This window comes from Protomyctophum bolini (genome assembly GCF_963924005.1).
Source record: "Protomyctophum bolini genome assembly, chromosome: 23".
Lineage (NCBI taxonomy): Eukaryota > Metazoa > Chordata > Actinopteri > Myctophiformes > Myctophidae > Protomyctophum > Protomyctophum bolini.
The window spans coordinates 412,989-439,705 of NC_137884.1; the positions used below are offsets into that span (position 1 = coordinate 412,989).

The window sequence follows — 26,717 nt, forward strand, 5'->3', positions numbered from 1 at the left end:
CTTACATCTTTTTAAATATTTTCTTGCACATTGTTATAATGATCATTATATATCCGCCTGCAGTCAGAGTTCATAGTTTTAATGAATGAATGTGATGCATTGTGAGCTGGTAGATCTGCTATTTTCAAAATGTAATTACATTTTTGTATTAGCCGTCCTTAGTTGGGCAAATGCATTCATCTGGGGATGCCTGACATGGGAATGTGCTGTGTGAGGATCACTGGTTTAAACAACATTAGGAGAGAAACCTTTAGAAACAAGAAAAGCAACCACAACTACCAATATTTACAAGCAACTTTACAGAAAAAGAAGCCGCTTATAATAAACAGACTTGGCAACACTCCAGCAGCGTCCCAGAGCCGCTCAAGTGTAAAATCAAACAGTGCTTTTATCTGCTTTTGCGTTTATGAGGTGCCTAGACCCACGTCTAATCGTTATGCGCAGGTCAAGGGGCTTAATAGCAAATTGCGCAAAGCGAAAATAATTAACATATGGACACTCCCACAATGCTAAAATATTCAGCAACGTCGTATTCCATATGTGTGTGCGTTCAACACGGGACGATAAGGCTTTCATAATACGATTGTGCGCAGAGCGAGGCCAATTTATGTATTACCACATGGTAAAACGCACCTTCAAAATCCAGCCCAATTTGTGTCTCTATGGGATGAGTAACAAAGTCCATTTTGTGGGTCAACTATACCTATTTTTGACAATGTAGTCCTTTCAAGAGAATGTGAAACAGAACAGTAATTAGGCAATAGTGTAACTTGCAGTGTAAACATGATGCACAGTTCACTCATATATTGAAGCAGAGACTTACCATCTTGAACATGAAGATGCACTTCTATGTATGAATCAGCCAGCCAGATACTCTCTCTCTCCAGTCCACATATGTAGGTTCCAGAGTCTGACCTCCTGAGTTCAGTGATGGATACCAATAATAATGATTTTCCTGCATTTCTCAAACTGATTCTATCGCTTACTACAGTTTCACCAGACTCTGCCTTGATAGTGTCTTCTTTACCACATGGACTTCTACAGAGGTACTTTGGAGAGTCCATAGTGTTGGTCCAGACATCCCAGTTTGCGCACCGGAAATACACTTTGCCCCCAACATGGCCTGTTATGCTGATAGGCTTCTCCGCAGTACTCAAGACTGCAACGCAAGAGATAAGCAACAAAACAGTATGACACACAACTTATTGACAACATGATGTGAGGAGTGTATTTTTGCAGAAGGTTTCTAGATGCTCTACTGCAGTTACACCAGTGGTTCCCAAACATTTTAGTACATGACCCAAAAGAGAAATGTCTCCCAGCGGGACCCAAACTGGTGTAAGATAGTGAATAGCATAGCATCTACGAGCTTGTAGATGTTCTATTTTCACTTCTATTTTTAAACTTTCGCTTAAAAGTTACATTTGTGAATTGACTTTAAAAACGTTCCGGGGTGTTCACATAAGCCAGAGTAGATGATAATATGACCAAAATATATTTTTGATAGTGAAATATCCCATTAAGAAGTAGTGAAAAAGCTGATCTCCAAGCTCGCAACACGGCGCTTGTAGATCTGCAAACGTCTCTCTTTTGGGCCACGACCTGAACAGTTTGTAAACCAGTGGTTCCCAAAGTGGGGTCCGGGGACCCCTAGGGGTCCTTGAGGGAGTTCCAGGAGGGTCCCCAGCTAAATGATAGTTAGGATGGGTCTGTAACTCAGAGTGTACAAATGGAACCAAATGGACCCTAACGGGTCTATTTGGTTCCATTTGTACACTCTCAGAGTTCAATTACCGTAAATCCTCCAGTAAACGCCTCCTTTCTATTAATTACCGGGCCCCTATTAATCACCGGTGATGGCTTTGAATTAAGTAAATAAATTCCGGCCTCCTTTTATGAGCCGGGGTTTTTAGTGTTTTTTTTTTTTCTCAAGTGCCGTATATCTGTTACTTTCGCTGCTCTGGCTGGCTGTGCCTGCCTGTCACGTCAGCGTCCACTGTCCAGATGCCGTGGCCGCGGTGCTCGGCTCGCACACAATACAACAACAAAGTTAATAACTTCGGGAGAGAGCCCCCACAGATCTGCCCTTCATGCAACGAACGTTGGTTCTATAAACGGCAGATCGATGAGCGCATGGGGGGTTTTGCAGCCTGGCGCAGCCCCATGCGCCTTTTGGATCTCTCATTTTATGGAACGAAGTACCACCGGTATGCTGTTAGCTTGTTGCTTACGGGACCCCGTTAGTAGTATAAAGGGCACCCTGAGGCGCCATTGTTATTGTAATTGTTGCTATTGATTTTGAGGGCATATGGGGGGGGGCGTGGCGTGTCCGCCATTTTTGTTTTTTTTCCAGATGGTTTTGGATTAGGGTTGATCATTATGGTACCCCTGTGGTGTGGGAACCGGAAGCGGGTGCCCTCTCTGTAATAGTTTCTCTCTCCCACTGAGGGAATAGCGAGAAAGATTAGGCATTCTTTTCTAAAATTAGCATGTACTGTATGACTTTTCAACCACGTAATTTGTATTCATCTTAAGATAGTACTCCGTTAAATTTCATGACAGGATGTGACGTGCATGTCGTCATGTAAATTGGTAGGTGGAGCGAGAACTGGCTATATTTAGTGGCTGCTGTGTGTGTGCTTATTCAAAATAGACTGTGTGTGTGTTACTCAACAGTTTGCTGTGATTTTTTCATGCCATGTTTTTCACTAAACCATGCGATACGGAACCTTCCACACCGCCTGCTTATAAGGATAATGATATTTTTGAGAATGCTGATCTGATAATGGCACCTAAGAAGAGGAGACGGAGGGTGAGGGATCCTATCATTCAACCGTCTGTGGAGCCTGTGATGTCTCTAGACGAAACTAATGATAGAGGTTGGTTCAGATCCATACTATGGAAGATTGGTGGTTGCGTTCTCTGTTTTCCTGTCTTCGCTTGTCTGAGTCTGAGAAGGTCCAACAGTGAGGACGCATACGATCCACTAGGGTAAAAAAACAAAATAAAAAGAAAATGCATGCAATCTGATGTTGTGAAAAGAAGGAAATATGTGTATATTACGTATATTGTGTGTACGGGTGGATTCTAAGTTGTTTTTTTCTCTCGCAATACAGATCGTACTAACAGGTTTCTCATGTTATTACAGATCATATTCTTGCGAGCATAATTTCCCTGGAGAGTGTTGCGGAACCTCTCAATGTGAAGCATCTGTCTCCAGAGATCTCTACAATGCCTTCTGTGCTAGCCTCGACTGAAGATGCACAGTGCTCCACAGAGTTTGCAGTCACCAATTGGTTAAATCCTGAATATGCCGTGGATCTAGGTTCCCAGAACCTCACATACATAACAGAGTTTGGGGAGTCTCTGATGGAGCCTGTAGGAACATCTACCCCTGTAGATGGAAGTACGTTCATAGAACCACTGCCTACAGATGTGTGTTTAAACCATGATGATGTAGCTATCCTAAAAGCTGTTATATGTCTATGTGTGCAGAAAGTGTTGATACGTATGCTTACGGATGAGTGCTATGGATGCCGTGTGGATCATCCGTCACAGAGACATCACAGTTGTCTATATGAGGCCCCCATTTTTTATTTCGAGAATCATTACGACGATATACGTGTATCATTGTTCACACCTATGTTGGCATATGCATTAGCCTATGCTGTGCTAGCAACCAGTGGTAAAACAGTGATACCACCTAGACTTCTAGGGGCTGCTGAGGTTATACTCAGTGATATGAGGGGTGAGCCATACATAATTGAAAGATTGGATCAAGATGTAAAGCTTAAAGGAGGGGATCATACTGCACGTATACTAAGCAGAAGTGTGTTTATATGGCTGGGAGTGTCCAACACCACGACCCATGATGAGTGTTGATGTGGGTGGGGTGTCTTATATCAATATTGATGAAATGTTGTGTACGTTGTAACAGTAAAATGTCTCTCTCTCTCTCTAATGAAATAAAACCCTCTAGTTACCTAACCGTCTTGTACAGTTGTTGTATATGTGTCAACATGGATACAGCTCTGCGGAAGGTGTATTACGAACCCACCAACCCTGGTAGTTTAGGGGGTGTAAACAAATTGTATGCAGGGGTCAAAGGAGTTGTGGATGTTGCTCCAAAAATATCGGATGTTAAAAAATGGTTAGAGGGAGAAGATACGTACACATTGCATGCACCAGCTGGTAGACATTTCCCTAGAAATAGAATATTGGTTAGTGGGATCGATGCGCAGTTTCAAGCTGACTTAGTCGACATGTCTGTGTATTCTGAAGAAAATGATGGGTTACGTTTCCTTCTGACATGCATAGATGTCTTCTCCAAATATGCGTGGGTAAGGCCTCTACCAAACAAATCGGCTAAAAGCGTTACAGCTGCATTTAAAGATATACTATCTGAAGGACGTGTACCACGTCGATTGCAAACAGATGAGGGTACGGAATTCTATAATAAGTCATTTCAGGAAATGATGCAACGACACAATATCACACATTTTTCTACATCAAATGAGACAAAATGCAGTATAATCGAACGATGGAATAGGACATTAAAGACTATCATGTGGAGATATCTGACTGCAAACAATTCGCATAGATATATCGATTCGCTGCAGGATATGGTGGTAGGTTATAATGGTACTTTCCATCGGTCCATAAAAATGGCCCCTGTGAATGTGAATAATGCTAACGAGAGGGTTGTCTTTAACAATCTGTATAAAACAAAACAGATGAAATTCCCTACATTTAAATATAATGTGGGGGATACGGTCAGGATATCGAAATATCGAGGTATATTCAGGAAAGGTTATGAACAGACATTTACAGATGAGATCTTTACGATAACAGAGTGTATAGGGCGTACACCGGCCGTATACAGACTGAAAGATTTTGCAGACGATGGTATACGTGGTACATTCTACGAAAAAGAGTTACAAGGGGTCACAGTGACTGAAAGAAAAGCTTATAAGATAGAAGAGATATTGGGAACAAGAAAACGACGGGGTGTTAAATATGTTCACGTAAAATGGCTTGGTTGGCCGGCCCATTTTAATACATGGCTTCCTGAGACGGATATTTCAAGCATTTAAAGGCTAACTCTTAAACTCTAGACAGACCACATCGACATCTAATGTTCAAGGATACATACCTGCCGTACATCATGGATACAATAAGCGGGGAGGAGTTTTACATAACATTGCCCAGTAATGCATCGTTAGACGTATACCCAGGGAATAAGATATGGAATTACCGAGTAAAGTTGGCTAAACCTATTATACTCAAACAGCCATATCAGGTGGGGGTTATTGAAGTTCAGTTTCCTAAAAGCTGGGCTAGCTTTGCTGTAGAAGATGGACGGATTCTACTCACATTGGACAGAGTGTCGGGCGGTTCTTACCCATTGGCCATACCCTATGGCCATTATGATACCATACCTAAAATTCTGCAGGAGATAAACAGTCGTATTGCAAGGCATTCAAAGTCCCTGCACATGTTGTATAATAGTATAACTAACCGTGTATGCTTTATCGGGGACGAGTCAGCGTCCATTGTGTTCAAAGGAGGGCTAGCTCACATCCTAGGATTTACACCTAAGGAGGCGTTTCAGATACAGCCTTCATCAACCCCTGTAGGCTATGCTCCACACCCTGCTGATATATATGGAGGTTGCTACAGTATGTTTATATATACGGACATAGTTGATTATCAGAGGGTAGGCGACACGTATGTACCGCTTCTACGGAGTATAAATATTACGGATGACCCCCGCAGCATTGTCACTCTGCTGTATGACAGGCCTCACTATACAACTCTCTCGAAGTCGGTCATAGACGACATACAGATCTCTATAAAAAACGATCAGAATCACGACGTACGCTTCACGTACGGGAAGGTGATAGTTAAACTACACTTCAGACCTATGCGTTCTAGTTTCTAGATAGAGTTTAAAAAAAAAAAAAAGAAAAAAAACTTTAGTACAATGTATGGTGCACCATACATAGCTGACGATGGACGTTATATGTCATACTACGTTAACCAGGCAGGATCTGGGCTGCCTGGTTTTGCTGGTTCGGCCACCCAGTATGGATCGGGTGTTGGTGGCATATTTAAACGTTTATTTCGTTTTGCTCTACCTCTACTACGTAAGGGTTTCAATTTAGCTAAACCTCACCTTAAATCAGCTGCTAAGAATATAGCCAATGACGTTGTAACGAGTATGGTATCCAGAGTTACCGATCCACATCAAGATGGATCCGGTTTCATGGTTAACAAACGGAGGGCTGTAAAACGCCCACCAAGAGGTCTCCAGGGGCGTGACCTACTGCCAGGAAAGCGGAGGAAATCACATAAAAGTGCAGGTCGAGGGGGTAGGAAACCAAAACCAAAACGCCGCAAGAGTGTGCAGACGATTAACTATAATAGAGACATTTTTTAGACCTTTGATTAGGTAATATGGCTCTTCTACATAGCATGTCGGAGACCTGTGTCAAGACGGAATTAGACATCTTCACAGTTCCCCTAACACAGGTTTCAATTGAAAGGGGTACATACCAGGAAATTCCACCAGTATCGGCAATAACAGATACAGGTCCTATAGAATTCTACGTTACCGGTAGCAGCGAGGAGTATATGGATTTAAATAATACCCATATTCTTGTACATGCAAAGATTACATTACGTGACGGTAGTGACCTACCAGCCGATGCGAAAGTAGGATTAGTGAATTACCCCGGATGTTCCCTCTTCTCACAAGTTGATATCATGCTCGGAGACACATTAATAACACATTCAAGTTCGACATATCCATATCGTGGTATGATTGAGTGTCTACTGAATTTCGGACATGATACCCTGGCCACACATTTTGGTTGTGGTTTATTCAATAAAGATTCACCTGGATCAATGGATGATACCGATCCAGCAGGCAACAATACTGGATTCGGCCGGAGGGCTGCATACACAGCCCGAAGCAGGATTGTAGAGATATTAGCTCCGATCCATGCCGACATGTTTTTCCAGGAAAAACTATTACTAAATGGTATTGATGTTAAGATTAAATTCATCCGTACGAAAGATGAGTTCTGCTTATTAGCGGACAATGAAGCAGAAGGATACAGGTTAAAAATTGTGGGAGCTAGTCTCTACGTAAAAAAGGTGTCTGTGGCCCCAGGAGTCAGAATAGCTCATGCTAAAGCTATTACACAGACTAATGCAAAATACCCTATAAATCGTGTGTGTTTAAAAAACTTCTCCATACCTGCCGGGACACGTGTATGTAATCAGGAAAATCTATTTCTAGGACAAATTCCAAAATTTGTAGTAATCGCTTTCGTTGATAACGAAGGATTCACTGGAAATTATAAACGTAATCCGTTCCTGTTTCATCATTACAATATTGAATATTTATGTCTACATGCTGATGGTCAAGCATTTCCATCAAGACCATTTCAACCCGATTTCCCTAATGGTCAGTACGCTAGGGAATATTTCCAGATGATTGACGCTACAGGGAGATACCTGAAAGACCGGCCTCTGAGCATAACTAGAAGGGATTTCGGGGACGGTTACACATTATTCTGTTTCAATCTAGAGGCTGACGGAGGGTCGGCAGATCACATTTCGCTTCTACGTTCGGGAAACGTCAGGCTGGAAGCCAGATTCCGTGTTGCATTACCTAGAACGGTCAATCTGATATGCTATGCAGTATTTGATTCAATCGTTGAGATATCTGGGAGGAGACAGGTATTAATTGATCATTACTAAGTAACATCACTGAGAGACTTGGATATGAATACTATGGAAATTCAAGGGGTGATTGAAAAAATGATTGATAGGAGGACCCACTCTTTAGGTATACTAGCATGTGATGAACTACCAGAAGGTATGGTTGTGAATCTGCCGCTATTAGCTGTTATTAACACAGATCCATCGTCAAAGCCTGGCTCCCACTGGTTGGCTATATATATAAGTTACGATAGGCATGGTTATTTTTTTGATTCTTTTGGGAATCCTCCAACATATGCAGATTACCCTAAAACTATATTAAAATTTCTATGTAAGAACTGTGTAAAGATATCCTATTCAACAATACAGGTACAGGATATGCAGGCTACTACCTGTGGAGAACATTGTATATTTTTTCTTAGTAATATTCAGCATGGGCTATCCTATCACAATGTTTTAAAAATGTATACAGGTTATCCAGCATGTAATGATCTAATGGTATGTTCATTTGTTAAACGAATACGTCCACACCTATGTCGTGGACATATGGCTACATGTGTGCAGTATGCTAGAAGAATAATGTAACCTTGTGTATACATAATTGATTGTGGAAATAAAAATCTGTTGAAACATTTCAGTGTCTTTTAGAATCATTCTTTTATTTAGGAAAAAATTGAGTGACATATGAATAGACAAATTATTGGTACAGTTAGTAATAAGATGGAGTGTATGCTGTAATATAGCATAGTTTAAGATCATATCATAGACATCATTGTAGCATAGGATGTATACATATACATTATCTGTAGTATAAACTAAAACAAAATCGTAATGAGACAAAAAAAAAAAAAAAAAAAAAAAAAAAAAAAAAAAAAAAAAACATATTCATAATACATAATTCATAAAACAAAATCGTAATGAGACAAGAAAAAAAAAACATATTCATAATACATAATTCATAAAACATAGCAAATAAAGAAAATAATAAGAAGGAATGAACTATATCATATCAGTATGATGACCATGTAGCAGAAGATATTCTACCTCTACGCTTTAGCTTAGGGGTTAACTCGTAACTACTTTCCCTCTGTTCATCGGTGCTCCCTCTTAAAGCCAAAATTTCACGTTTTACATTAGAATTCGGCACAACAGACAGTGGAACATTTAGCGTTGCTATTTTTCTTAGAAATTTATCCCAACCGGCTGGCCTGTTTTTATCAGCCACATGCTGGGATGTAGTTATATTTTTTAGTAGATCATATACATGAGAGCCCACTACCGTGGTGCCATCTATGACCAGTTCACCTTGACGGGTCCATGTAACATGATTTTTAGACTTAGACAGGACGTCTATAATATGCAATGCGTTCTTTTTGCTACGAGCTGGCATATGTTTCACAATATCTGACACTATAAAATCGTCGTCAGTAGCAGATTCGATGCCCTGCGGTAATGAAAGTGTAAGGACAGACTTATCATTAACACCCTGTCTCACAAGTGTGAGATAGCGTTGTAACACCGATGAATATCTCTTGGCTTTCTCATGAATATCTATATTAGGGGTGAGAAGGAGTTGACGTATTTCACCGTCTAACACACTTTCAACAACGTTACGTATAGGTGTATCTAGAATGGGAGTAGCTGATGTATGGCTCAACCGGTCTATCTCATGTTGTGAGACCATAAACATTTTTTGTATATGCCCCATCGTAGTGAATGAGTAATTAGCCACGCGTAAAAAGTGATGTGAGAAACGGTAGAGCTGCTGCTATGGCGGGCAGAAAAAATGCTCCCCCGGTCTGATTAACAAGTCTCTTTTTCCTGCTAGCACTAATGGTTTTGGATGCTAGTGTCCGTAAATGTATTTTCTTCTTCTGAAGCAGGATGTACTGTCTCCTAGATAATGGAATCTTACCATTAAGTATGTTGAGAGCTATCTCGCATAAACTGTTAAGGAAGTCAGGGCCGCCATTCTTTAGAATAACCCTACGCTTTCCAGGCCTTGCTTTATATAGTCTTTCTAGAAAAATGAGATTTCTACGGATTCTCGCAGACATGATTTCCCCTACTTCAGGGTTTTTTAGGTATGTACACAACTGGTCGGGCTGAGAGTATATCCGATCTGAGACGATAGACGTCAAGTGTGGCTGCTTTAAAATCAATAAATAGGTATCCGTAGGGCCTACTGGTTGCATCCGTAAAAGCATTTATGAAATATCTTACGTTACCAGGATACATCTGTCTAGCTAACAGAGATATCTGATAGGTGTCACGAGCATTTTTGAATAAAACCATGTAATTTGCATTAAGACTAATAGTCCGACTGGATTTTCCCTGAACGAAAAGATTCTGTACAATATAAATGCAACTTAAATTTCTATGATGTACATACTGTGTAAATACATTCTGGACTTCCAAATTATTACATGCATCGTTCATTAAATCGTCAATAATCAACAGATTATTGGAATGTACAGGCATTAGCTTGTCATCAGCTAGAGATTCAGGGATCCCTTTAATAAAAATAATATTACGAATCTTCAGTAAATGATCGAATCGTGGTTGCCAACATGTATACAGATATATTATGTTATGTATTTCAACAGAAAATATCCTATCTATATTCTCTATGAGATTAGATACGAATTGGGTTTTTCCACTGTTCGATGGACCACTAACTATCATTGAAAATGGATGCTGTAATGAGTTCTGATAGCCATCACCACCCCTAACAGTTGGCTGACTAGTAGCCATATGGTAAAGTACAATAGTTATTAGTCAATTTGCGTTTGTCATAGACGACTCTAACACGTTTAGTCATCACAGCATTTCTGAGTTCTAAATGCTTCTTATCCCTGACGATAGTATTTGTAGATACATGAACACAAGCAGGCGATTTCTGATCGGCTATGAATGAATCAACCAATCGCAATAGGGTGTCTGGCGTGAGTATTGCTGCATTTTTCGGATTCAATGTAACCCCTTTCCATTTCACCACAGTCTTACCCTGTTTAGTAGTGTAACAGTAAGATTTTGGACCACCTGATATATACCTTACAATATAATCGTCCCCTGAACCATTGTTAATTTCATCCGTAAGATCACCAAGAAAAGGGCCTAGAGCCGGAACATAATCACCTTCTTCACATGTAAATATGCACGAATCGGTGTCTGTATAAAGCACACGTCGGTCTAGTTTCTCCAGGAGCGAATATAAAAAAAGATGAGCATGCGATGTTGTGAAAGCACCAATAAAGACATTAATATCAGCAGCTCGACTCGCTACTGCATGGCTATGAGACCACTGAATCATAGCTACCTTTTCGGTGATAAAGCTGAACTGACTTATGATATAGTCGTTACTAAACAGCAGCTGGGAAAAACGAGACGGATCGCTCACATACTCACATTTATCCATATTACTACGCATGCAGAAACGCCCCCATAGACTATTCAACAATAGCTTATTACAGTTCCGCATAGCCTTATTAACGCAAATGTTAGAGGGGTCAAGCAATATACCTTCATGAGTATGATAATCTGCTATGTATTTCTCTTTCTCGGCATCGGTTGTGACCCCTGGAGGATACCCACTAGCTTCCTGTTTGCATTTCATGAAAGTTTTGACGTAGCCACTGAACATTTCACTAGTCTGCACAGGGAAATGCCAAATCTCATCGATAGATGACATTACATAGCCTTTATCAAGAGCTTTTAGAATCTCCAATATCACCCACGTTCCTGATAGCATCCTCTCGTTGTCAGTATGACCACATTCTGTTTCCTGATTTAAATCAGAAACGCATTTCGCACATAGTGGGAACATAAGCTTACCGTGTGCTCTTACCGGTAACACGGGATGATAGAGACCTCTAGGGGCCAGAATCGAACATTTAGCAATGCCAAAATATGTGTTGATTTCGGCAAAATCCTTGAGAATAATCGTAGGATGACCCACGGGGTAAGGCATTGTGGCTTGAACATACGGATACAACGAGGTAACGTCTACATACATTATCTTCGCGGTAGGCGACACAACTTCATCATACAGTTTAACAGCCGTAGTACGACCACCGTAGAGGGCATCACGAGGATTCAATCGTTCAGGGTGCTTATATACATTTTCAATGAAAGCACGCACCTCAGGGTCCGACCGTTTCATCTTTGCCCATTCACATTCCCACATAGGTATATATGAAACATGATGTTCGTCTTCTAAATATTTTTGTCTACTTAAGAAACGCCTATACAGTGTCCCATATGTACAGTTAGTAACTGGATTGTAGTCACATGCTCGTGTACAGTCAGGGTGCCCGTGCCAAAAACATCCAAGAAAAGAGAGTATACGGTTATTAGTCTTGTCATAACCGTCCGCAGAGTACGGCCCAAAACGCTGCTCACCCCCGTTTAATGCATGCTGTATGGCCACTTTCTCAGAATAGATCAGGTATTCGAGCCATTGGATTGAAACAGTAGAATATGTTTTATCCAATCCTAGATAAGCCCCATCATAAGTCAGAGCAATTGTATTCTCGGTTAGAAATTTATTCTTGAAAACACCCATACATGCACCGGCTAGTGTAGTAAAGCTGAATGCATCCATTTCTGTCAATAGAGTGAATGCTTCTCTATATTTCGTCACAGCCGTTCGTAGAACCAACACATCATTCTTACAGTATAAAGCCAATTCTTTTCTGAAGTCAAATGTCGTACCTCTAATACTGTCGTACCACAGCATAAATGCTTTTCTGTCCGTCAGACGCATCTGATCGTATCCATAGTAATGAGGCTGTGGATACTCACCCACATAGTTCTGATTATGAGGAGTGTTGAACTTATGAGGGAAAAACCCTTTACACATATCCTGAAATCCCATAGCTGCAGGTGTGTCAGCTAGTCTCATGGGCAGAAAACTGTAACTATCAATCCAACGCTGCTGATAATTAAGATCGGTCATAGCAATGATTCTCGCACCACGTATAATGGTTTCCATTTTAACACCCCTCTTAATGACGTCTTTCAGTACTAAGTGATTATCAAAACCGGCTGCGTTATGTGCTATGAAACCATATCCTATAAGCAGCGGTTGTCTGCAGAAGTCTACAAATCTCGATACACAGTCAACACCGTATGCCTCGAAGCTATGCTTTGCATCCAGGCTCATAGCATAGACGTAATTAGCAATATGAACGCCTCGAACCACCTGTGTCTCAAAGTCATATACAATGTAATCGTCTGTTTTTTTCTTTTCTTTTTTAGGTTTGCTAATAAAACAGGCGTGGGCAACACCTGCATATAAGGTATCCCTACAATGGTTGCAGGTCCTAGGCACACAGGTATGACCATATTCAATTGTGTTGTCAGGTAGTTTCCGTTTCCGGCCGATCTGTGGGTACACTTCACCACATTGCCTACAACAAATCATTTTGTCACACGCTACGAAATTAACTATAGGAGAAAGTTTCTTGTGTTGATCGTGACAGAACTGCGACCTACATTTCTGATTGCACTGTTTACACGTTATATGCACACCTTTATGCGGTTCGCAGTCAGTGTAACACACTCCACAAATCGCAAGACATTTATGCTTAGTTCTGTCGTTGTAACCCATGAAACAAGCGTCACAAGCATACGATGTACCATGGAACTTATGCAGTTTTAATATGAGACAATAATGTCCGTCCTGTAAGTACAAATGGATAACCGTTTCACCCTCCTTATTACGCTCAGAGGTTCTGAATAAGGTCAACTGCTTATTATCATCGGTATGATGAAAAACAATTATCTTCACACCCAGTTTATCCTCAAAGGCTGAAATGTCAGCGAGTGACACTTTATGAGTGAGGTCACGTCCGTCACATGTATGCATATCTATGGCTATCTGACGTAGTGATGCCGGGCGCATATGGGGATTCATATATTTAGCAATGCATAATGAAAAACAGAGGTTATCATCGTTATCTGGACTGTACAGGGCATGAGTTCCGACTCTTACAGACCTTACCATATCATAAGGTATTCTAGCAAATGGCAACCTATGACGGCCTCCACCGCTGGATACGTGTGCAATATCAATTCGCATGGTTAGCTCAGAGTCACCCATAATTGTTTCATTACTCTGGACAACAGTAATGATTTCATCCAGAAATGCACCTGCAATATCTGGATTGTCACTAGACAGTATTTTATGCACGCCACAAGCCAGAGACGGACCATCTAGGGTTATATTCAAAGTAGCGCCAGGTGTTGAGATCTCTAAGGCTCTATTAATAGGTGACGAAATACGATCTTTAAGTCTACTCGCCAAAAGTTCCAAATCCTCACAGGGAATATCGGCAAAACTTATAGCAGACGTCACTGTATTACCTCTAAATAAGGGTACGTCTGTTACATGTATACGGAAATCTGTCTGTTCGGGTTGCTCACCGTCATGACTAGGGCTCGGTCTAATCACACCACCCCCTAACTGCAATGTTGGTATGACGCTAGAATTAACACTAGCTGCTTGTACATTATCCCTGGGTAAAGCAAGTGTAACTGTGTCAGGAGGACTATGTGACAAGTCCAAGTCTAACTCTACCATAGACACGCCCGCAGAATCATAACATTGCATTTCCTCCGTTGTCTCAGACGCCATAATGGTACTTTCAGAGTCATCGGAAGAAACATAAATGGCTATTTGTACATTATCACTGGGTAAGGGCAGTTCATTTATGTCAGGAGGACTATATGACAAGTCTAACTCTACCGTAGAACCTTGAAACTCTTCTGTTGTCTCAGATAATACAAGGGTTTCCTGTAAACTCCTAATTTCTGACATCATAGCTTCATTTTCACGGATTAAATGCATAGCCACAACCTCTAGATCTTCCATCGAATAACTGTCATCGTAATGTTCAGCCCCATGCATATCTTCATTTTCACGGCATAAACGCATAGCCTCAATTTCCATTTCTTCCATAGAACAGCTATCGTCAAAATGTTCAGCCATGATAAAAAATATCTATAGATAACTACTACATACACACACACACACCGGTATGATGGTTTGTAATACACTTTATATAAACAGATATAAAAAATATGATTTTTAAACCGTACACTAAATATGTAGCTACGTTATATATAGACTACTGAACTCATGGATCACCATGAAATTGATTAGATAATATACACTAGTTTTAACAGCAATTACAAAGAAAAAAATCAATCAGAAGAAATAGAGAAAGAAAAAGAAAAAAATATCATATGATGATCCTAATGTGTATACAATTGTAACTATAGTATACAACTGCTCATTTTCTACACATTCTGTGCGTAATGCTCAGTTAGGCCTCAGAATCTTCATGACACTCGTCAGTAGTTTCGCAGAAACACACCCCTGTTTTAATGTGGTTATAACGGCGGTGTATATCCTCTTTAAATCTGCATTCTGCTTCCTGATACACTCAGCCAGTATAGAGCCTACACCTGCTATAATTATATCTGACTGTTTGTGCATTATATCATAGGCATGACCCTTCAAGACACCCACTGCTCCATCCACAGCTGAGCTAATCTCTGTATGTACGAAATCTAGAGACTTAGCTATAATTGGAGCAGACGCAATTGCTATCGCCTCATTCACAATCACAGAAATGGACGATTCATTATGAGTATCGACCTCGTCCGACCCTATGCACCCTGTAGTTTTCACAACATCTATACAGTCAATCACATGGTTTTCTACGATGTCATTACACAACATAGTTTCAGTTACATCAGCTCTGTGGACATCAACACGAATGATTTTTCCTGCAGGCCGTGCGTCAGCACTGCGGTTGATTACATCTGTACCATCAGTTGTGTGTGTGTTAGGCTGTAAGCCTGTAGACGGACTTACTATGACGGGAATCGTGGCAGGCTCTGCTGCTGACGAGTGACTGTAGTCCGACTGTTCGGCTAGGACGATGCATTCAAGATCGTCCAATTTTTCGGCCAGGGCATATGTGATGTCCGTGATTTCTTGGCGTTTAATCGTCAAGGATGAGGTGAGTCTCGCTATGTCGGCTTTCAGCAACCCCAGATCAAAACGTAGAGCTCTGGGTGGTATTCTTTCAAGATCATTATCCGTAGATGTCTCCTGCACACCACTGCCTGCAATGAAAAATATTGACATGTACACAATGTTTACACCACGTAGACATGCGCTCTCAACATAGCTAGTCCCTACACACCATGCATCCATGTCACTCACTCTCTTACCCCCCACCCAAAGACAGGCCTTCTGGTTGCAGCCAAAGCTGGCCGTTACACTATATATATATATATATATATATATATATATATATATATATATGTATATATATATATATATATATACCTACACACACACACGCACACACACACACACACACACACACACACACACACGCACACACACACACACACACACACACACACACACACACACACACACACACACACACACACACACACACACACCCGCACGCACACACACACACACACACACACACACACACACACACACACACACACACATACAACCTATGATTATGAAACACAGTCTTACCGATTCTACGTTTCTTTGTAGGTTGGTTGATTTTGTCACATTCTGTGTTAATTTCGACAAGATGAGATGATCGGTTTTTCTTCAGTGATAAGCGACCCCGCTGACTATGACGAACGGCTACGTCTCCAGAAACGCCCCCGCGAATTTCATCGATGAGATGGATGCGAGATCTGTCTAGTAATGAGACAACAATGGTTAGTTTCACATAGGCTATACTGTAGATATCCAATGACATTATCAGAATCACTCACGCACACACACACACACACACACACACACACACACACACACACACACACACACACACACACACACACACACACCCAATGAAATATAACACGTAAAACTTACCCTACTAATTCCTCGATGAAAACCATGTTAGCTGGGGACTTATGGACTGCGTTGATCCAACAGGTAAAAAAAAAAAAGAGCTAAATAAGCTATGTGTTCAAACTTCACGAGTCTTGGAGCATCAGGGCTTCGTTGAGTATTGGAGACAGATGAGAGTTTTCAAGCCAGTTTGTGGTCGCATTCGTAACATCAGCTGCTAGCATTGAGTTTAGAAGACCCCTTTATATCCTCTCACATGATAAACCCCACCTCCTGTCGTAAATCCCTACTTAGGACAATAGGTATGACATACAACAATGCATCTGTACAACATTAACCCTTGCGTACGACCTCCTGCAGTGCTTAGAGCTTAATTTCTGCTGTTCGGAATTCAGAGTCCCAAAACACAGCAGCAGGATGGTTTTTTTTTACAATAAAAAGCATTCATCTCATCGACACACACACACACACACACACACACACACACACACACACACACACACACACACACACACACACACACACACACACACGTACACTCACACAAACACACACACACACACACACACACGTACACTCACACAAACAAAATGCTATTCATCTAAATGCCAGCAATAGCACGTCTCTGTAAAAATACCATCTATGAGAATACATTCTACTTTTAAACATGAAATATTAATATTGTCCTTTAGAATGTCAGTTTCAACAACACGTCGCGATTCAGTTTTACACAGCTGCTGTTGAATATAGGGTATTTCCGTCATGCGTGGGCAATGTTTAAGCAATCGTGCATCTGTTAATATTGCCTGGAGAAATAGGATCACTTGAGAAAATTCACTCATATATATATATATGACACCAAATGCGTCAGACCCATTACGTATCCTTCTGGTCATAATTCGACGATCTTCGTATGTAATTACCGTAGCCTCGTATAATAGATTTAATATATAATCAACGTCTGTATTACAAATTTCACGAAAAATATCTTTGTAACGCATCATCATTTCATCTAGCTCACTGAATCTAGCAGGCCTAGTCATACTCACACACACACACACACACACACACACACACACACACACACACACACACACACACACACACACACACACACACACACACACACACACACACACACACACACACACACACACACACACACACACACACTGCAGTACAGGGTTTTCAAGAAAACCCTGTCAGGCCCCAAGTGAATTCTGTATAGGAATCACAATAGCTTTGTTCAGACCAGTTAATAAATAGCTGGTTAATTCAACAAGTCTGACAAACCTAATTTAGTTATATTAACTCAAAGTAGACAGACACACACACACACACACACACACATTCTATTTTGAATAAGCACACACACAGCAGCCACTAAATATAGCCAGTTCTCGCTCCACCTACCAATTTACATGACGACATGCACGTCACATCCTGTCATGAAATTTAACGGAGTACTATCTTAAGATGAATACAAATTACGTGGTTGAAAAGTCATACAGTACATGCTAATTTTAGAAAAGAATGCCTAATCTTTCTCGCTATTCCCTCAGTGGGAGAGAGAAACTATTACAGAGAGGGCACCCGCTTCCGGTTCCCACACCACAGGGGTACCATAATGATCAACCCTAATCCAAAACCATCTGGAAAAAAACAAAAATGGCGGACACGCCACGCCCCCCCATATGCCCTCAAAATCAATAGCAACAATTACAATAACAATGGCGCCTCAGGGTGCCCTTTATACTACTCCCGTTAGCAACAAGTCTCTCTCTCTCAGACGTTCTCTACGTCTCTCTCTAGAGAGACGCTCTCTCTAACACGTCTTTCTTTCTCTCTCCCTCTCTCTCTCAGACGTTCTCTCTAACACGTCTCTCTCTCTCTCTCTCTCTCTCTCACGCGCGCGCGTTAGATAGAGACGCTCTCTCTAACACGTGTGTCTCTCTCTCTCTCTCTCTCTCTCTCTCTCTCTCCCTCCCTCCCGTTGAATGAAGCACTGCAGTGTTGCACTGTTCTGATTTGATATTACCGGTATATGAAATAGCCTATCATACATTTTATTTTTATGTTATTATTTGCATCTGAACTTGTCAGTAGCTTAACTGTAGGCCTTTACCACAGTACTGTGGTAGTCTATCTCAGTTGAAGTTATATACCGGTATATTTGTGAATGTGACCAGATTTGACTGAGGGACTGCCATTGTATTTTTATTTGTTTCATGTCATATGAAAGCAGGGAATCATATAGCTTCAAATGACATAGCAGGGAATCATATAGCTTCAAATGACATTGGTTATTCAAGTTAAATTGATGTGTTGATGTTATTATGGTATTTACCATAGGCAGTTAAAATGACCATTGAGCACCTGCAACTGCACTGTTCAATATTTCATGAGGACTTGGTTTCAATAGGCTACATGAGCCCAATACATTTTACTGTGTTCTAACTGACCCAAAATGTGATTTGTTCATTATGATCAGTTTGAAAATTAGAAATAAAATTCCTCCTTCTTATAGCTGCCTCCTTCCAATAAAACCCTGGTATCGGAATCGGTTGAGACAAATAATAGCCCGGGTTCCTAAAAGAGGATTTACGGTAAGTTTGATTTTACAATATGTATTAGGGTCCCTGAGATAGAAATGCCATTAACTAATTAAGGGGCCATAGCCTAAATCAGGTCAAACCGGGGGCTTTAGAACCGTAAAAACTTCTCTTATGGTCCTTGGCATAATTATTTTCTAATGGGGGGTCCGCCAATCATTTTGGGGGTCCTTGACATGAAAAAGTTTTGGAACCACTGTGTAAACAATATGAATTAATAATACAATTAAAAACTCACAATGAAACTAAAAACTCACAGTGTGCATCAACAGTGACTCCCGGTGAACTGGCTGTGGCGATGTTGTTCTTTGCCTGACAGTAGTACGTCCCACTGTCACTGGGCTGGACGTTAGAGATGGTAAAATACTGATTCTCTGCCACTATAGTTTTGTCTTTATAAATGACGTAACTCTGCGTTGGTGACCCACTGCTGCGGCAGCGGAAAGTGACCGAGCCTCCATTGGAAACACGAGCTGCTGGTGGATGTACGTCCAAAAGGACATCCTTGGGACCATCTGTTGGAGAAACACGCACTTTCAGTGGTGGAAAGAGTACTCAATTGTTTTACTTAAGTAAAAGTACCAATACTGCAATTTAGAACTACTACGGACACACAGACACACAAAGCTGCGCATAGGAGGCGCTCAAAAACGGAGAAAACAAATAACGTAACAAGTTAAAGGAGAATTTTGGGCTAGAAGGCTTTCTTACCTTTATTTGTAGTTGTTAGGTACATTATACAAATACATTATTGGCTATTTCCACTATCATAAGCTCTCATTGGGGCGTTGGGTTTTAGTGCTAATTCGCTCATTTCCATCGAAATAAGTAGTAAAGTGTGCCGCTTGGGATACTATGTACATTATGAAGAGAGGATATATACAAAAACAAATATTTTTGAGCGATGGAAATGAGCGAATTGGCACTAAAACCCAACGCCCAATTGAGGGCTTATGGTATAGGGGAAATAGCCAATAATGTGTTTTTGCACAAAATAACACCTGCAGGACCACTTTGGTGGAGATGTAACGACTACAAATAAAGGTAGGAAAGCCTTCTAGCCCAAAATTCTCCTTTAAGTTCACTTACACTGAACCTGTAGCTGGTGTGCTGATGATCTGCGTGATCCATGTCTGTTGGTCCCCTGACAGTAGTACCAGCCAGAGTCTGCCGGGGACACATTGTCCTTCACCAGCTGAGGACCAGTGGAGATAGGTCCGCCGTCTTTGTACCAGGTGTAGGTGTCTACCGGTGAGTTGGCGACGTCCCTGCTGCAGGTCAGAGTCACTTTGCTGCCCTCGACAACTTCTCCCGGTGGATTGGCTGATAGCGAGGGGTGGCCTGTGGAGGCGTAAAGACGTATACGTCGTACACTAACGTGACTGACGTGCAGGATTTATAATTGGAGGTGAGAGTGTATTGCTCGCTAGGAATGAACAATGACAATTAATGCTTTGAATAATGTGCCGTTAAACATTGCACCAGATTTGGTCAAAGTAATAAAATACTGGACACTAGGCCTACTCATGAATAACATAAATTCTCTCAAACTATGATACTGTGGACAATACGTGAACTGCACGCACGCACACAACATGGTGGGCACTAGGGAAATGTGGGCACCTCAGAAGTGTTTTGTTGTCTTATTTCCTGACTCACTCATGTGTAATTATTCCGTCTGGAAACAGGCTATTATTCATGAACAACATCAGGCTATGTTACAGGCATGTTTGAGTACTCTGGTGCAGATACCAGATGTATTTTAAATGCCCACATGACCCCCAAAGTAGCCCTTTATACTTGGTGCCATGCTATATGAGATTGTTGTAGATCTGCTATTGTCCAGCAATCTTTAACATTAGGGAAAATCTTTGAATGCTTTGTTTTAACACTCATTTTCAACAGAAATATTTGCTTCTGCTGGTCCCTAGTGGTACAACATAATAATGTTCCCTGGTAAAACATATGTTCATATGGGAGTCCCTGGTACAAGATATTTTCAGATGGGGGTACCTGGTACAAGATATTTTCAGATGGGGGTACCTGGTACAAGATATTTTCAGATGGGGGTACCTGGTACAAGATATTTTCAGATGGGGGTACCTGGTACAAGATATTTTCAGATGGGGGTACCTGGTACAAGATATTTTCAGATGGGGGTACCTGGTACAAGATATTTTCAGATGTATTATGTATCAATTTGTGGGTCCTTGACATGAACATGTTTGAGAACCACTGGTATTAAACTTAGGATAGGTATAGGTATGTAAATGTAACAGTATTATATAATTACACAAAATATGATACAAATAAGTGCTTCTACCTGACTTAATTCTCCATGGTTCATGTGTATAGGAATACATAGTGCATTAAAGGTCACAGCTCCTTTAAGTCTCCTCCTTTTGCCCCCTGTATAATTGTCCTGCGACACCTCCACCTCTTCCTTCTGTACTTCCGTCTTGGAACGAGGTGGGTGTCTTTGTTGAATGCTCTGTATAACATGATAAGCATTGTACTTGCAAATTGATTTATACAGTGTTTGTTTAACCCTGTTTAGAGAGAGGAGTTGTTGTTGCACTAAGAACTAACGTGGAGACGTGTTTGTCATTATTCATTGTCAGGTATGTTACGTTCTATTATTTGTTGTTGTTGTTTGTTACTGTCGCGCTAGCTAAGCAGGCTTCTGTACTTCCGTCTTGGAACGAGAGAGAGGAGTTGTTGTTGCACTAAGAACTAACGTGGAGACGTGTTTGTCATTATTCATTGTCAGAATAAAGCTGGTTTCCAAAGAGTTCTGGGTCCGTCTGTCCATGATTCAACACAACGCAGAGAGAGACAGATTACACCGGTTACATAAGGTTTCAGTTGGGTTTAAACTAGGTAGGGTATACTCGTTTAGGTATTAAACTTTAATTGGAAGGTACGCAGGTTTTTAGTTTTAAACTAGAACACTTTTATGGTCTCTGTGTTTTCGTCATGTTGTTATTGTGGTGTTTTTTGTGTGTTGGGGAAACGGATGGAAATGAGCTTCTAGCTAAATCCTGCGTGTTTACATGAGACCATGTTCAGGTGATTGAATTCACATTCATGTATCGAATGTTCATTCATTCAATGTGCATTGAGACAGACAGAGACAGACAGACAGACAGTGTGCGTTACCTGAACAGATCAGCGCCATACTGTAGGAGGAAGTAACAGTCCACATTGGTCCACACTCCTTCAGTAAAGATTCAGATCCAACGCAGTTAGATTTAATAAACCATGTCGGTCGATCCGTAGGACCACGTCTATTCGTTTTTGTAGAAACAGCAGAGCCACAGTCTAGTTGTCTGCACGCGACAGATGATGCCTCGTGGTTCCAGGTAGAAAAAGGATTCACTGGTCTCCATTCTCTCTGGTGTTTCATCTCCAGTCTACCAGTACATTGGCTGGCTCCCCCCACCAACCTGACATCACCAGGCTCTGTACACAGACAATAGAGTAAGCATTAAGAACTGTAGTGTTCCTTACAGTATAGAACCCTTGGGAATACAGTGAACTAAATATAGGATTTAACTTAACTGCTTAAATCCTTAATTTAAGTTGCTTAAAAAGGTCAAATCACTTTGACTGTAAACTGATAATCAAACCTATAGTGTAGGTTGTCTTTTACCTGAGCAGGTGAGTCCAACAGTCTTGTCAGGTGAGCAGGTGATGTTTCTGGTTGAGTCTGAGGTTCTACAGTCCTGGAGAGCAGACTCGTTGCCTTCACACTGGAACTCTTTGGTCCACATTGGAGCCTTCACTTCACCATAGAACGCCTCCGGGAGGACTGAAGCCCCACAGCCAAGCTCCCTACAGACTACTTCTGCATCCTGTTGGTCAAAATTACCGTCACACACCGAGACCCACGACTGATCAGACTTTACCTCCACTCTGCCTGAACACAAACCACGCCCATTCACCAACCTCAATGACTCTGGGGAGGGAGGAAGGGAGAGAGAGAGAGAGAGAGAGAGAGAGAGAGAGAGAGAGAGAGAGAGAACATGTACGGACTTTTAGACCTCTTAATACAAAATAATCTATTGCTTCATCAAAAGTAATCAACAAACTGGTCAAAAACACAAGACAGAAAAGCAAAGAAAAGATAGAATCACCACACACTCACGCGGGAGTGACAGACAGACAGACAGACAGACAGACAGACAGACAGACAGACACTATAGATTAGAATTAGTGTTATCATTGTTGAAGTCATCGATTGTTACCTGAACAGATCAGCCCCAGTCTGAGGGAGGTAGGAGAACTCCAGTAAGGCCGTATTGGTCCACACTCCCTCAGTGAAGATTCAGATCCGACACAGAGAGACGTGATCCACCATGCAGATTCACCTGCAGACCCACGTCTCTCTTCTGTGTAAACGGCAGAGCCACAGCCCAGTTGTCTACACACGACAGAAGACGACGCGTGGGTCCAGTCAGAGAAAGGAACCACTGGTCTCCATTCTCTCTGTGTCATGTTGTTGACATGTCTCACCTCCACTAAACCAGTACAGCGGCTGGCGCCTCCCACCAACCTGACATCATCAGACTCTGTACACAGACAATAGCATGAACAGTTATGAAGTAATATCACTTCGATGAGAAGAGAACGATAATAACCATCTACAATATTAGTTTTTGAGCGGTGCTATCCGCTCCAAAGTGTGGAGTTGTCTATGTCTAACCCACCCTGTAACGTCATGTGGCATCCCCCCCCACCCCCAAACTCAAAGACACCGCTCACTTCACATCAGTGTGATTTTTTGTTTACCAGTTGTGTGGAGAGCACAGAGAGGTGCAGAGAAAAGCAGCAGGGAGGTCCCAACCAGCCACAGAGCCATCTTCATCCTGTCTGCTGCGGCAGCTGCACAGTGCACGCACACACACACACACACACACACACACTCTGAAGTGAGTGGTGCAACAGGGACCCTTGGTGGTGAACAAATGCTGAAGTGGCATTTGTTTCCAAACAATAATGTTCCAAGATTTCTAATAGCCACATTCGCCAGTTTGACACAGGTTTTGAGATGACACGTAATGCACAGGTGGGGCACACTGTATTTGTAGGCTATATCCAAGGGCAGAAAGTGGACCACAGTAGGCTACTCACAGACACAGACTCCGAGGCAGCGATTATGTTGGCAGTGGAGTTTAGTGAAAGAAATTGCAGTAGCCTACAGGAAATGCACACAAAAACGAAATAAAAAGTAGTCCTTTGCTTGCACAAACACAGAAATGTCTTTTGTAATGTTGTCTGACGATACAGGTTCCAAATTACAAGAGAAAAACACCCGATAATTGCGGTCAAAACTGTCGAGTTCCACGAGTCAAACTAGCATCTCCAAATCCCTCTTTTCCTCATCTTGCATAACAAACTAAATTCCCCTCCTCAGCTGCGCATCATAAAGCATTAAATCAAACTTTAGGGGGCGCTCTTTACTAACTGCGAAACAGTTATATAAGCATTGAAAACAATAATGAAAACAATAATCATAACAAGATGAAAACAAGAAAAATATGAATTGCACATTTTAACCACTTTGGCTCTTACAAATGCTATTGCGTCTGGTAGTCTGTTCTGTACTGTTACACTAAAACTCAGCTTCCCATCATGCACCTATGCACAGTGTGAAGCTCGAAAACGCCACTGTTGGTAAACCTAAACATACTATACATAAAGGGACATCGATACGGACATTGGAGTGGCTGCACCACTCAAAAACACAAGTAAGAAGTAACTCTGCGTGTGTGTGTGTGTGTGTGTGTGTGTGTGTGTGTGTGTGTGTGTGTGTGTGTGTGTGTGTGTGTTTGTGCGTGCGTGCGTGCACAACAGAGTGCAAAGTAGCCAAGATTAGTGAGGTTGAGGTACATAGGGTTTCGTCCAAATCGCTGTCCTTTCTGACGGTGGGCGGTTCTCAGCAGGCCAGCTCTGATCTCAGCAGCCAACCCCCCCCCCCTCCCCCAAATGCACAATTCCTATAATTTTTGTAAGATCGATTTCTCTATATAGTTACAACTTTACAACTTTTTACACAAGTCTTTATTCCCTTTCAATTGTATACCATTATTTTTTATTTTTATTGCAGTTTCAACTTTTACCGTGGCGAATGATGTATGCCAATAAATAACGACTATTTGGGAAGAGAGAGAGAGGCTGTGTGTACGTGTGTGTGTGTGTGTGTGTGTGTGTGTGTGTGTGCTTGTGTGTGCATGCGTGTGTGCGAGCGTGCGTGCGTGCAGGCTACTGTCTGTAACTACTTACTGCACATGTAAACAGAGCTGCTATCTATCTTTAAACACATCTTAAATCTGAGTTTTTGTATACTATAGCCTATATTTAAATAGTCTTGGAAAAAAAAAGCTAAATCGCTAGTTGGCTGCTTCAAGCTCTGCACGTTTGGCTTTCCTGAGTCGGTCCAAGTCAGTCGCATCCCACTCAAAGACGCAGTGGCTGAGCCGGGCCATGAAGCTCCTGTAGAGAGGATGGGACTCTGTGAAGCATGCAGTGGAAACTGGAAATCCTCCGCATGAAGTGCCATACATCCAACCGGATCTTCATGCCTGGCCAGTTCTTAAAGAGCTTGAAGAGGTGAGAGTTGCCACAGCAGTCACGGTCCACATAGGATCTCTGGGGGTGGCATCCCAGCATCCTTATACCGCCCCACAAGACCCTCTGCCATCATCATCAAACCCCAGCCTTCTTTTGCTGTGAGCACAGACATGATGACATGCCCGTTGTTATTGCCAACGTCAGTGGCCCAAGATGCTGTACCTGTAGCCCGGCCTGCCAGCTTTTTCACAATCTTCTTTGTGGAGTCCATTTTGAGGACCCGGCCGAAGAGTGAGGTGATGGAGGCCTGTGTGTGTGTGTGTGTGTGTGTGTGTGTGTGTGTGTGTGTGCGTGTGTGTGCGTGCAAAGTGCAAACTAGAGGGTACACATTTTTGGAACAATTGGTCCATTCTTTATATGTACCTCTCAGTGTCTCTAGCAGTGTTGCCATATGTCTGCTTATTATACATGACCTTAGGCTTCATTTAATTTAGCACATTACAGTATGATAGCCTACATGCTACAGTAGGCTATCATACAATATATGGCACAGTACCGTACAGCGCAGTACGGTACAGTATGCTATACAGTACACTATGGTGCAGTACGGTAGAGTATGGTATGGTACAGTGTGGTATTGGATGGAGCCCACACACCACCGGTATAAGAAAGATGTTCTTTATTGAAATACTGACGTTTCGATCTATTTGATCTTCATCAGGTCATGTGAACATACACAAAAGTGAAATGTTTGCCCCCATTAACCAATCAAAACACCACATTTTGGTGCCCCTCCCGTCACTGTGTGACACCGTTGACACGTCAACCCTGAGTGAGTATCTAGGGGACCCAGACATATTGATGTGAATATAGTCTGTTCTAGTGCACTAATTAAAAACAGT

General features: G+C 41.7%; 1 protein-coding gene and 1 long non-coding RNA gene across 2 annotated transcripts; both read right to left on the minus strand.

Moving 5' to 3' along the window:
- Positions 1-1,153: 1,153 nt before the first annotated feature.
- Positions 1,154-23,717, minus strand: LOC308310585 (uncharacterized protein; the record flags this gene model as incomplete). Its single annotated transcript, XM_080756970.1, has 7 exons — positions 23,490-23,717; positions 22,895-23,200; positions 22,402-22,704; positions 20,332-20,583; positions 19,500-19,757; positions 15,611-15,864; positions 1,154-1,159 (listed from the first exon to the last, which is right to left on the minus strand). Exons 2-7 carry the CDS (start codon positions 23,013-23,015, stop codon positions 1,154-1,156), a joined length of 1,194 nt encoding a protein of 397 aa, XP_080613096.1. The 5' UTR covers positions 23,016-23,200; positions 23,490-23,717.
- A 22-nt stretch (positions 23,718-23,739) lies between these two features.
- LOC308311272 lies at positions 23,740-24,623 on the minus strand. Its single transcript, XR_013963618.1, has 3 exons — positions 24,376-24,623; positions 24,034-24,126; positions 23,740-23,813 (listed from the first exon to the last, which is right to left on the minus strand). It is a non-coding gene; the product is annotated as an uncharacterized lncRNA (long non-coding RNA).
- Positions 24,624-26,717: the final 2,094 nt, after the last annotated feature.